Raw genomic sequence first — 13,988 nt, 5'->3', positions numbered from 1 at the left:
AAAATAGGTTAAACAAGAACTAGGATGTTACCCACTAGACTGATTTTTATTTTTTTTCCCATCTTAAAATGTACCTTGCAAATCTAAGGAGCTGACATGGCTCCTTAGCCATGATGAGAGCAGAGAAAGAAATTTATCTCTGTTGTCAATAAGGCTTGTCTTGTTTTGTTGCTTGCTAATGAAGATGCTGAACAGTCAGGATGATAATTTTGCCTCGTACATACTCTCTAATTGATAGGACCTTTTTAAAAGTATAATGTTGCGATGCACAAGATGTTCTTTGTTATTGTTACAAATAACTTGCAAGCATCTGTTTAACTTTCAGGGTTATAGGTATTAGTTAACTACTAGCAGGAACAAAATATGCTTTTTCTTCATATAAGAGTTGAGATAAAATTGCCCTCTTTTGGCGCTAAAAGTACAGGATTTCAGACACAAAAAAAAATATCGCGTGCGGATGTAAATGTAATGTTCAGAAGCAATGAAGTGACAAACTAGGGTTGTATTGGAACATGCTATAATATAAAGTATTCTATGTTACTATGACTGATAGGCTTTATTTCATGTGTTGCAAATCAGGAAGACTGAAAAGTATGGGGTCAAATCTGAATAGTTTTACTGAGGTTTATAAAGCAATTATAATATACTGGTTTTGGGGTTTTTTTCCTTTTTCTGTCTTACATGCTTTGGACAAAATACTGGATTAGATGAATTTTCAAGTCTCTTTGCCTCAACATAATACACAATATTTGTCCACCTTTTTATATTTACATCTGTTTCTGTCCACTTTTGGTATTGATATTAAAAGATCCAGATGTGTCAGAAGAAATTGCCTAGCTCATATGTGGACAGGGGAAAGTACTGTAACCAGTTTAAATTTGAGATCACTTCTTACTCTGAAACCTGTATTACTTTTCAGGGTAGAATAAGATTTTTACAAAGGTGAAACCATTGATTATGTCCCTTGGGAGTACAATGACTCTTAATGTTGCATGATTGGTAAAGGCTAAATTAAGTGCAGAATATGTACCACTTACATTAAAATAGTTACCAGGCTGGGTAACTAATGCTTTTTGAAGGCCATACACTTTGCAGATTCAGGTGCAAAGACTTACAAAAGTGTTTTGTTTACTTTCAAGGAAAGTGAAAGTCCATGGCAGTCCTCCTGTCCAGGCTGTGAGACTTCTAGATTTTATGGATCAAGTATAAGTTGGGAAGTATGTTATCTTTGAAAGATAAATTGAGAAGTTGATGTTCAGATTTAATTTGAGATTCAAGTTTTCAAAGCTGGAAATCCAGTGAATATTGTACTTTTTATAAATGTTCTATTTTTCCGATCACTTAGGCATCCTTTCTGAATGACAATTTAAATATTGAAATTATCTAGAGAACATTCCATTTGTGTGCAATTCATTAAGTTGTAAGAGTGTATAATCTTACAGGATTGCCATCACAGAAGTACTGTTTCTATAATCGTCTATGTATTATCTCAAACTGTTTAATAAGGCTTTTGTATGGCTGTTTAAGAGAGGTCATAATTTTTTTTTTTTCTGTTTGGGTCTTTTTAGTAGCTCTTCCCTCTTTTATTCAAGAGAGCTCTTAACCAAGGCTGTCAGCACAGCCCCAATATGTATGAAAGGATGTGTAACAGTTGGCAGGGAGGTGACAGGGATGAAGGAGGGGAAGAACGTGTTTGTCCTGTGGACTTTTATAATCAGCTATTGTGTTACAGATGTGATGGAAAGCCTTGGGTTAATGTTAGTCTAGGAAATGTAACTCTCTGGTAATGATGAATTCCACAAAACAAATGTGCTCAGCAAGAAGGGGCAGCTAATGGATGTGTGAAGTGCCACCATCGACTGAAACTTCATCAGTCTCAATATGTTGATGTTGAAATACTGTAGCAGCCTGAGTTAAATGCCTAGAGTTCATTTAATCCTTTATAATTCTTGTGGTGTTTCTTGGGTATCATTCCAGACCAAGTTATTCCTTATTGTGAGCAGTTTCATGACAGTCTTAGCAGTAGAAGAGGTTTGTCTTCATGTCTTCAGTGCTGTGTTGCAGTAATGAGCAGCTCTTAACTTATTTTTTATGGCATAATTCATCCTTCCAACAAAATGTATGGAAGAATCAAGTCACCTGAACTTTGACAGACTTAGGAGAAACTTTCAGATAAGCAAAACCTGTAACTGCCTCTTGAGCTTTCTGTGGTCACTTGCTTCATTCTGAAGTATTGTTTTCAGTGATTCAGTACAGTTTGGAGGTGGAAGAAGAGATTGGATTTTTGTAAAATGCTGTGTATAAGAGCAGCATTCAAGCTGGTTTTGATTGACAGTGGTTGACTGACAGATGAGAGTAATGTGCATAATTAGCAGAAAAAACTATTCAAGCACAAACATATGTCAGTCATACCAATCTTAGGTGATTGGGATGGTGCTGAAATATTGCCTGTAAACGTATAGCTCCTGGATTACCCTGAGGAAGGGCTGGCACAGCCAGTCGCTCTCAGGTCAGATGCTGCATTTTTCATTTGATGTTTTCCAGCCATTGCTCTTGGCTGATTTCATCCTGACCTTTACCAGTTCTTAGTCTTCATTCTTACTCATGAGCCATAATTTTATTTTTAGTTTATGTGGTAATAGAAGTTGGTGATTTTGAATATGCTGCTTAAGTAGCAAGCACAGAATTTTCAAAGTCACTTACCTGATGAAGAAATAGGAATTTGTTGACAAATACATTGTGTTCCATGCCTCCATTGTAGCAGGTTAATGCCTTATGTTTCTCAATAATAATTAACACTACTTAAGCAAAAGCTCAATCAATAGTATTGACACAATGTCTGCAAGAACTACCTTTGTTTAGAAAAATCCTGTGGTTCATTTTCAGGGCATGTTGCTGTCTAAATCTCCCACCCATCCTAAAAGAAATGTCAGTACTTTGGTGAATTCAATTTGAAACAAAACAACGAAATTGCAGCAGGAGATGTGTTAACACTTCGGACTGCCTTGACAGGGAAAAGTGTGTTAGGCTTTCTATAGTTTTTGGCTGGGATGGAGCTTATTTTTCTTCATAAAACCAGTACAGTGTTGTATTTTGGATTTGTGACCAAAACTGTGTTGGTAACACACCAGTGTCAAGACCTTCATGGTCTCTTCCTTCTGCCTTATCCCCCAGCAAATGGCCTGGGAGAGGACACAAACAGGAAAGCTTACCAAAACTGACCAAGGCGATTCTCCGTGCCGTGTAACAGCATGCTCAGCAATAAAACTGGAGGGGAAACTGCCTTTTCCCAAGGTAGACATTACTCAGGGACTATCTGAGCATTAGCCCAGTGGTGAGTGTTGGCTGGTCACTGATTCTTTTTGCATCATTTCATGCATCTTTCATTAAAAATAGATTTTTTTTCCTTTTAAATATTAAATACAACTCTTCATAGTATTCACTGGTTGGGGGATTTTCTTATTCTATTTGAAATATGTTCCATCATTCTGAATATTCCCTGTGGAAAAATACTCTGATTTTTGAATCAAACTCGTTTGAGTATTTCAACTTGTGGTGAGGAAGAAATGTAGGAAGTGCAGCATTTCATTAATGGCAGAAATGGCTGGAAGAATTTAACCAAAAAATCCATCATACTTTTCCTTCATAGGATGACATCAATGTCAGTAAAAATTGACATGGGAGTTATCCCATTTCCAGTTATTTACTTGCCAATTGTTCTAAATCAGCAAAGCTTCAAAGTTTATTCAGTGTTCACAACTCTGACAGCTCTCACTTGTGACCCCGGGGGAGCAGCATTTAATATTAATATTTAAACTTGTTAGCTCACTCTCAAAAAGAAGCTTGCCATGGCGCATAGCTGCTGTTCTTTGTTTTAACTACACGTTCTGCTTCTTGTCAGGTTGGCTGTAATATGAGATCCTGCTGAATTCCAGAACTTTTCCTGAGTAAGCCGTTTTAACACAAAATTGTCGTAATGGGTAAATGTCACTGCGCAGTAAGATTTTTGGACATTATTGATTTTATATTCCCCAAGAAAATTACCCTTTCAATATTTCGACCAGAGTCATGATCTGAGACAAATTCCTGTAATAGAATGATGCAAAGATAATTCTGAAGTAATTTTTCTGATTCTACTGCTTGAAATTTGACTCTGTAATTAGTTAAGCTGTTCAAAAGTATGAATAATTTACATGGTATCATTGCTGTGGAGTACTGAATAAAAGAAAATCTCAAGAGAGCAGGAGGTATTTTAGTTATCAAGATAGCTCATCAATGAAAAAAATCTTTTTTGTTTTACTCTAATCGCCCCTATATCACTATTTAAAATAAAAAGGAACTAGCATCAAAGATAAAACTTGCTTTTTCTTACAACTGTAGCAGGAAAGCTTGTCCTACTTAACTGCCCATAGAAGATATTTTTTAGTGCCTTGCAGAACCATAATAAGGGTTGGTTTTTTTGTAACACAGCTGTTTCTAGATCTAAGATTTTGCAATCCACACTGAGAAATGAGAATACACTGTGTTTGCTAAGCAATAAAAATACTGAACTGTTGAACCCTTAAGGTTATTCAAGTAATTTATTTTGTCATGTTTTGGGGGGGTTTTTTTGTTGGTTTTTTTTAAGACCTCATCTTTACGACTTAATTAAATTTTATTTCCTATGGTCTGCAGAAATCATTCTGTTCATGTGCTGCTTTCACTTTTTTGTCAGCTAATTGTCTGCTGTGTTTCAGGCTATGTTGATTTTCTTTCATTTTTGTATTTCTGGTTTGCATATATTTAAATATGAGAGTTAAAACACCAGTAATCATCCAGATGTATTTGGTATGTTGGAGGTGATACTGCTTGAGCTAAAAGTAGGGGTGGTTCTTTTTTCAGAGAAGTTTATGGAAATAATTTAGTAAAGATATATGCAAAGATACTCTTTGACTCAAGAAATCCCCAAAGCCACAAATAGTATTGTAGACTTGGAAAATATACTAGTTAAGTATCGCTATATATTTATTTTGCTCTAAAAAGTTTATTGAAAGTGTCTGCTGATTCTTGCATTTTCATAATTGTCCATTGATTTTTGTTAACATCTGCAGAAGTTTTCTTAAAACATAAAGAACATTCAAATCAGATCAGTAAAAAATGTATTTAGTCTTGTATTTTGTCTTTTAGCACAACATTGTGGTTTAGGAATGGTATTCCCCTCTCTAGTGCTCCAACCAAAACTGCAACAGCATTCACTCCCCCTCCTCCTCCAGCAGAAAGCACAAAAGGCAAAGATTAGGGGTTGAGATAAGAAAAAATTACTGAAAACAACATTAAGAAAATGAACAGTAACAGCAAGAATAATAATTACAAATAATCAAAGCTAAATGCATTTATTTCCTTCTCAGAAGTAGGTAGTTGCTAAATGTTTTATTAATGCATGTACAATTAAAATTGAATACTCGTGTTTGCAAATCAGTCACTGTAGAGTCTGATCACTAATTTAAAGATAAATCTCTGCATTGAGCTGAAATGTATTTGATATGGCTAATAGAGAATGCAATGAACCTTTTATGAATGTGTGATAAAACAAATGATGCAATCTAAATAATGATATCTCTAGAGACCAGTTAGTTTCCTCGCATACTTTATTATGACAGTATTCCTGTATCTTTCAGGTATTGGATATGGTGGCTAAAGGATGTATTTTTCATTGTGCATGATAAAAGTCCTTGGGGGTGTAAGAGCTTCTTGATACAGCTTGAATTGTAGAATATCCTGAGTTGGAAGGGACCTATGGGGGTCATCAAAGTCCAGCTCCTGGCTCTGCACAGGACGCCCCAGGAGTCACACAATGTGCCTGAGAGCACTGTCCAAATGCTGCTTGAGCTCTGTCAGGTTGGTGCTGTGACCACTGCCTGGGGGAGCCTGTTCCAGTGCCCAAACACCCTCTGGGTAAAAAACCTTTTTCTAATATCCAAAATAAACTGAAGAGGTCCGTGCCTGCCCCTCCTCTTCACCTCAGGAGAAGTTGTAGACTGCTGTGAGTTCTGCTCTCAGTCTCCTTCAGGCTGAACTAGCCAGGTGACCTCAACCACTCCTCATATGGCTTCTGCTCTAGATCCTTCACCACCTTTGTAGTCCTTCTTTGGACACTCTCCAATGGATTTACATTCTTTAAGTGTTGTGGTGCCGAAAACTGCACACAGGACTCGAGGTGTGCAGAGTGGGACAGTCCCCTCCCTTGCCTGGCTGGTGATGCTGTGCCTGATGAACCCCAGGACAGGGTTGGCCCTCCTCGCTGCCGGGGCACTGCTGACTCAGATTCAACTTGACTTTGACCATGGTACTACTCTCCAGCATCTTGTTCCTCAGTCTGTACATAAATCTAGGGTTACCCCATCCCAAGTGCAGAATCCAGCACTTTCCTTTGTTGAACTTCCTGCAGCTGGTGATTACACGGCCCTCTAATTTGTCAAGGTCTTTCTGCAGGGCCTCTCTGCTGTGATGGGAGTCAACAACTCCTCCCAATTTAGTATTGTCTGAAAACCTGTTATACATCTATCTGATTCCTGCATCCAAGTTCGTTTTGAAGATGTTGAAAATTGGGCCCTGCAGAACCCCAGACAGATCACCAGCCTGATGTCACCCCATTCAGTGTAACCCTTTGCACCTGAGCCATGAGCCAGTTGCTCACCCATCACAAGATGTGTTTATCCAGCTGTGTGCTGGACATTTTGTCTAGAAGGATACTGTGAAAGACAGTATGAGAAGCTTTACTGAAATCCTAAAGGAATCCATTAACATGGAAAACGTCTCTCAGGATATTTTAAATCAAAGTAGTTACCTCCTAAAGAACAGCTTAAAAGTTTTGCAGGTTGTAGATTATTTATTCATATGAATGATTTTCCGACACATCCAGTGCAAGTATTGCTGTTCCTGCAGTGATACTAATACAGGGATGAGGTATAGTCAGTCATACCAGCAACCACCTACACGTGCTCTAGAAATACACTGATGAAATTCCATACACTACTGAGATGTGGGTTTCTGAGTTGTTCATAGTTGAGAGCAGATTTTTTTTATTGTTTTACTGACATACCATTGGTAAGGATACTCCAGAAGTAGTTCTTAGGAACAGTCTCAGAATAGCAGCTTCTCTGCAAATCACTGCTCATGAGAAAATACAGCAGATCTTACCTGGAGAGAACACAATATTGTGTTAGCTAGAGGGAAAAACACTTACTGTCACTGTGCCAAACTTTCAAGTTCATTCTTCTTTGCTGAAAATAATGTGGAGTAATAGATACCAGTCTTTGGCCACAAATCTACAAATAGTTTTAGGAGTATAGAAAATAAGGAATATTTTTGGGAGTATAGAAAATGAAAAATATTTTTGTTCTGTAGTTTCCTGTTGACATGACAGAAGGTCAGCAATATGTTAAATTCTGCTCCGCAACACATTTTAAGACTTCAGAAGATGCTTAGTTTTATAAGTTTATCCATGTAGCCTGCTTTCCTTGAATTCAGCAGAGGCTTTGTGATCTTGTGAAAAACAGATTTAATTCAGTGTTGGGAGCTTTTAAAACTCTTGTCCTAGAGAACTAACACTATACAAGAGGCCAAAGCCATTAGATCACACCACCAAAAAAGGAAAACTATTTCCAGTGCAGTGCTGCTCCAGTACATGTGTTTATTGGAAAAGCTGCCTGAACAGAAGCCAAAATTATCTCCTTAAAAAATTATGAACAAAATAGCATTTGATTGAAAAGTTTCAAAGTAAGAAAGTGTGCAGGATGTAAAGTTGAAGTTGTTTGGTTTTACAATCAAACTCCTCAGTGTCTGAAGGGAGATCACTTGAAAAGATTAATTTCTGTCTCTGCAAAGTTCCAGCTCACAGTATTGTTAGATACTAATCTCTTTAACAAGAATGCCAGCTATTATATTCCTTTTCTAAATACAACAGTAGGAAAAAACCCCAAACATGTAGCAGTTCCACATCTACTTTTTTTTTTTTATTTTCAACTCCTGATGTGCAAAATGTAACAATATTGGTATTTAGGAGGCCAGGATGTTCTTTCATGGGTATTTCTCATATTGACTCATCATCTGTGAGTCACTTTGTGTAGGTTCTTAAGTCTCTCCCTCACCTCCATAGTTTAATACTAGTTGACTTTTAGCTTAAATTGTAAGACAGTTTTCTTTATATCAGGAATTCCTGCATATTCAGCTAGTACCGTGCTTCACAGGCTACCTAGGTCAGCCTTTAGTTTCACTGTTCATTGTTTGTTTGGACTTTCTAAGGGAAGGATTACTATTTGAAAACTGAAGTCTGAAAGGATTGTTTGGTCTTATTTTTTCTAATGAAACTGTGAGCTGATTTCAGATATGTGAATTTTTTTCACAGTGGCTGATATGGGGCAATGTGATAGATTTGTGCTGAACATGGGGTTGATAATATGGAGATGTTTTTGTTATTGCTGAGCTGGGCTTGCACAGAACCAAGGCCTTTTCTGCTTTTTGTACTGGCCATGCTGGTGAGGAAGTTGGGAGGTTGGGAGGAGGAGACACAGCTTGGACAGCTGACAAAAGGGATATTCCAGACCATATGACATCACACTCAGTGCATAAAGTGAGAGGAAGAAGGAGGTAGGGGAGGAAGTTTGGTGTAATCATGTTCGTTTTCATGAGGAACTGTTACTGTGGGATGGGTGCCTGCTCTCCTGGAAATGGCTGAACCCCTGCCTGCCCATGGCAAGGAGTGAATTAATTCCTTGTTTTTCTTTACGTTAGTGCTTAGCTTTTGCTTTCTCTATTAAACTGTCTGTATCTCACCACATCCGTTTTCTAATTTTTACCTTTCTAGTCTCTCCCCAGTCCTGCTGGTGGGAGAGAGAGAAAGGGGCTGTGTGGTTCTTGGTTGCTGGCTGGGGCTAAACTACAACAAACTAGTAGCAAAGTAGCCCTTTAAATTAATGTTTGAGTTTGATTTTTTAACCCGAGAATATTTTTAAAGTAGGTACACACTTCCTCAGATTAATGATAAAAGCAGTGTCTGTTTCCACTTGTCTTCGTATGCTAGTAAGAACAACATAGTTTAACAGCAGATTTGCTGTAGTACTTGCTTTGACTGTTGAGTTTGTTTCATATCTTTACCAGAATAATTCATTTAAGAGCATTATGTAGTTGGTTTTAATGCTGTGGAAAAAATGACGACAGCCAGGACAACCAGGGGATCAAGTCCAACCAACATGGATTTATGAGAGGAAGGTGCTGCGTGACTCCCCTGATGGCAAAGTGACCTGTTCTGTAGATGAAGAGAAAGCTGTGGATGTTGTTTATCTAGACTCACTAAAGTCTACCACAGCATCCTTCTAGATCAGCTGGCTGCTTGTGGCTTGGATGGGTTGACTCATCAATGAATAAAAATGTGGGGGGATGTCCAGGCCTAGAGAGTTGTAGTGAATGGAACTAAATCCAGTTGGCGACCCATCGCTAGCAGTGTTCTCCAGGGCTCTGTTTTGGCACCAATTCTGTTTAACATCTTTATTGATGATCTGGATCTAGGGATTGAGGGCACCCTCAGTAGATTTACAGTGATACTAAGATGGGTGGGAGTGTTCATTTCTCGAGGGAAGGAAGGCTCTACAGAGGGATCTGGACAGACTCAGTCAGTGGGCTAAGGACAAGGCAAGAGGCTCACCAGGGCCAAGTGCCAGGTCCTGCACTTGGGTCGCAGCAGTCCCAGGCAGTGCTGCAGGCTGGGGCAAGAGTGGCTGTCCAGCAGAAAGGGGCCTGGGGGTGCTGGCCAACAGCAGGCTCAGGGTGAGCCAGTCTGGGCCCAGGTGGCCAAGAAGGCCAGTGGCATCTTGGCCTGTGTCAGCAATCCTGTGGCCAGCAGGACCAGGGAAGTGACAATCCCTCTGCATCAGCACTGGTGAGGCCACACCTCGAGTGCCGCATTCACTTTTGGGCCCCTCCCTTTAAAAAGGGCATTGAAGTACTGGAGTGTGTCCAGTGAAGGGCAGCAAGGCTCTGAGAGGTCTAGGGAACTTGTCTTTTGAGGAACAGCTGGGATTGAGAGAGCTGGGATTGTTTAGTCTTGAGGAGGCTCAGGGGAGATTTTGTCGCTCTCTACAACCACCTCAAGAGAGATTATAGTGAAGTGAGGCCAGTCCAGATAGCAAACCAGCTCTAGAACATTATAAATTAAATTAATTGTATTTATTCCAAAGCATATATATATACGTGAGTACTCTAACAGCTTCTTTTGGTTAACAGGAAACAGCATACTCCATTCAGCAGCAGACAGTGTGACAAGCGCAGTACAGAAGGCAAGTCAGGCCTTGAATGAGCGTGGTGAAAGGCTAGGTCGTGCAGAAGAAAAGACAGAGGAGCTGAAAAACAGTGCTCAGCAGTTTGCAGAAACTGCACATAAGGTAAGATTTCAGTGGAATAAAGTCTGACATTTGGCTGTCAGAGTTTGTTGCATGAAAGCATGTATCGATACTTTGTTGTATAAAGGCTTGAACTTAGCTCAGGGTATGTATCAAATCCTCTGTGACACCTTCTTCACCTTCTTTGCCTCTAAAAAATCCCTTCCATTTGTTGGTGACTGCACAGGATCTCAAAGTTATAAATTCTGTAAAATAAAAACTTCTCAGAGTTTGTTGTCTTTGTGCCTGCCAAAGACACATTTAAAAAAAAAAATTCTTTGTGAGGAAAGAAAGAAGAGTGTTGGTATAAGTTCTTTTGTGCTTAAATGGGATTCTAGTATATCACTACAAATATTAATTTCTTTAAAAAATTGTAGTTTCTTTAAAAATTTGTAACCTTATCCTTGAGTTTCAAGGGTTTATGTCAGTTTAGTTTGAGTCATTTATTGGTCATCATTTCACCAGCAGCAAATGAGTGAATTTTAACTGCTGCTACAGTTCTGTTTTCTAGGTGATTTCCCAGAGGGTTCACTCATCTCAGCTTTGTTAGCATGCTATTATCTACAGATAGCATTTTTTTTATTATATGGAACCTAACCCTAAGCTCTCTGTTTGGTTTGCAAAGTCCATTTGTCTACACATTTTATACAGGTTTTAGCTCGCTTCATCTCTTTCTTCTCCCTCTCATTCCTAGTTAAGTGCATTTTTGAATTATTTGAAATGGAAATAATTGGTAATCACAGAGGTGGAAAGGCAATCAGTCCTTTATATTTCATCATTATGTAGAGCTCCTGAATAGGTGTTTTAAATTACTTGTCTGGAATTTCTGATTGTAGTTAATAATCAAAATGATTGGGTCAAAATTACTATTGTTCTGAGCATGTCTTTATATCTGGTGTCTTGCTCTAGCCTTCCTCACAGATAGCAAAATAATGAAACATTGGGAAACAGAGCTGGGAAAGCAGATAAATCCTGCCTCCTCAGCATGGCAGAGGGAGGCTTTGCCTGTGTGTTCGAGGAAAGGGAATAACTATGGTATATCTGTGCAAAGAAGTTAATGGATTTCAGGCATCCTTTGAAGAATTTGTCTTACAAACTCTTCTTATCCATACTAGCCATATTAGGTTGATACAGCTGTCATTCTCAGTGATATCTCTTTAATTAATTTTTTTATTTCTTTTTCAGCTTGCCATGAAGCACAAATGCTGAGATACTGCCCAAAGTTGAAATCTTCTCAAGAGAAGCTGAAAAGGCTCGAATCAGCAACTTTTACAGGAGATTCAGTCTTCTGTGTGCTTTTTCCTTCCCATTCAGTGGAGATGCATTCTTTCAGTTTCTGTGCAGGAAAAAGTGTTGCGTTTCTACTTTTCTGACTTCTTTCTGTTCCTCTTTTTTAATATTGCTACACAGTCCTGCGGTACTTTCTACCTGTATTTCAGTTGTTACAGGAGTGAAAGCAGACATTGAAAAAGGACCAAATGACAAGCAGATCAGGATTAAAATAGTAATATTCTTCCATGGTTGTACAAAAAGAAAGATTGAACTGATGGTGGACATGTATGTGGAAATAAAATCCAAAGAAGGGGTATAATTTTCTTCATTTAATGTAGCATCAGCAGAATGTGAATGAATGTTAGAATTAAACATCTAGGGTTGTAGCTATAGCGGAGGACAAACAGCTTTGTCCTGGGAAACAGAAAAAATGGTTTCTTCTAATGTAGGAAGTGTTGTATGTGCACCAGCATTCAGAAGTGCATATCTGAATTTCATTCATATCAGCATTTTACATGTTCCTATTTTCACTTTCAGACTGATTATTTGAATAGTATGCTGAAACCTAGAGAATGTATGCTTGAGGTTTCAAAATAGAGGAAAAAAGTAATTTTTACATCTATACGCACATAGCTGTGCCTCAAACACAATCTACAATTCAGCAATCTTGATATAAAATAGCATTTCTTTTTACCTGTGATTGTATGGCTAAAGTCCCATGAGAATGCAAAGGCCTGGGAAGATGAGAGTGCACTATTTTCAAGTCATCTGTTTTTCATAAATTCTACAGTTTTTTGAACACTTCAGAAATGTGTCTGATTTTAATGACTTCTCTGTTAGCAAGTTGTCTGATTTTTTTAATATAGAGGCTTTCAAAAAAGCATGTCTTGGTACACTAGAATCAACTTCTAGTTTGAGTCTCAGCTTTCAATATGTTATCACTGGAAGGATGTCTCTACTACATCTGTATTCATTACATGCAATAGATGCACTGTATTTCCCTTACAAAAATAAGTAGGTTACCTTTTTTCTTCACACTTTCATGATGGTCTAATAGGCTACAAGAATGAAAAGGGGAAAAAAAAAGAGAAAAATGTTTTTTTCTTTTTTTAAACCTATGATGGTCTAATATGCTACAAGAATGAAAAGGGAAAAAAAAAAAGAGAAAAATGTTTTTTTCTTTTTTTAAACCAGTAAGCTAGAAAACAGATCCTTGCAGAAGGTACAGCCTTCATCTTCTGAAAATGCCTGCTCTTTATTTCTGCCCTCATCTTACCAGAGAAAAGCTGGCATTATGTGAATGTACTGTATTCATTGTAGAATATGATTTTTGCATTATTAATGACACAGCAGTCTAAAATCCTCAGAGCAGTGCTTGTAAGAGAGATAAAAGCTACTGTAGTAATTGAGAATATTTTACTTACTGCAAGCTGAAATAACTGAAAATTTCATGGAAATGCCCATTTCATAAAAAGATGCTTGCCATTAGGAAAGTATTCTTATTTGAAATAAGGACACTGTCTAGTTAGCTGATTGCATTCAAACTTAACATCTGTTTTGGTTTTGGTTTTTTTTTCCTGTAATTTAAACAATTGTGTATGAAGCTTTTTATTTAATTTCACATTGGGAATTGAGAGAATGGGTCGTTTGTGTAGTACCATAGGATCATTTAGCTCTATTTAGCATCAGTTCCAACAGTTACCAAATCTAACACCTACTGAAAGGGAATTTAGCCACTTCTGTTATAAATCAGAACAGGTTCATTAACAACACAAGTTCTGAACACTCCACTGAGCTTTGTGTAAGTAATGCTTGCCCTGGAAATGTCTGAATGCTATTGTAATGAGTGGGTATTTCTGCAATTAACCAGGAAAACAGTATCTGTTTTTTAAACAGAAATTAAACTTCTGCTAGATACAAAATGTTAGGCTATATTTTTTTTTAAAGATGGATTATAAATCAGTCAGGGAGTACGTTTTTGACCACGTAGCTATCTTCATGTCATATTTTCCACTCTTTTAAAACTATATTCTGCTGCTAACCTCACAAGTCTTTCTCTTGAGAGACGGAAGTAGATTCTGGGCTGTTGTCATGAAGCCATTCCTCTAAGCTTTCAAATAATTAGAATAAATGTCTAAAACCCAGGTCATATAAACCTGAAAATAATTAGTTGTCTAAATTTAGATAAAAAGGCATATATTTTCAAATGTTTACATAAATGTCAGCTGGACAGGACAAGATCATAATTGCACTGCTAAGTTCCAGACCTCTTGTGAGCTGAACTGTACTAAAACATTGCTT

General features: G+C 37.8%; 1 protein-coding gene across 2 annotated transcripts in view; it reads left to right on the top strand.

The window, feature by feature from the left end:
* The window catches only part of STXBP6 (syntaxin binding protein 6), a 93,271-nt gene extending 80,475 nt beyond the window's left edge, over nucleotides 1-12,796 (top strand). For both annotated transcript variants that reach the window (XM_041484135.1, XM_041484136.1), the window contains 2 exons: nucleotides 10,261-10,418; nucleotides 11,601-12,796. In XM_041484135.1, coding sequence (XP_041340069.1) covers nucleotides 10,261-10,418; nucleotides 11,601-11,624 — 182 coding nt within the window. In that variant the 3' untranslated portion in view covers nucleotides 11,625-12,796. The remainder of the gene's footprint in view (nucleotides 1-10,260; nucleotides 10,419-11,600) is intronic.
* The last annotated feature ends 1,192 nt before the right edge of the window (nucleotides 12,797-13,988 follow it).

The sequence above is a fragment of the Pyrgilauda ruficollis genome, unplaced genomic scaffold, assembly GCF_017590135.1.
Source record: "Pyrgilauda ruficollis isolate IOZ18807 unplaced genomic scaffold, ASM1759013v1 scaffold63, whole genome shotgun sequence".
NCBI lineage: Eukaryota > Metazoa > Chordata > Aves > Passeriformes > Passeridae > Pyrgilauda > Pyrgilauda ruficollis.
This window is presented reverse-complemented; position numbering and strand designations above follow the sequence as displayed.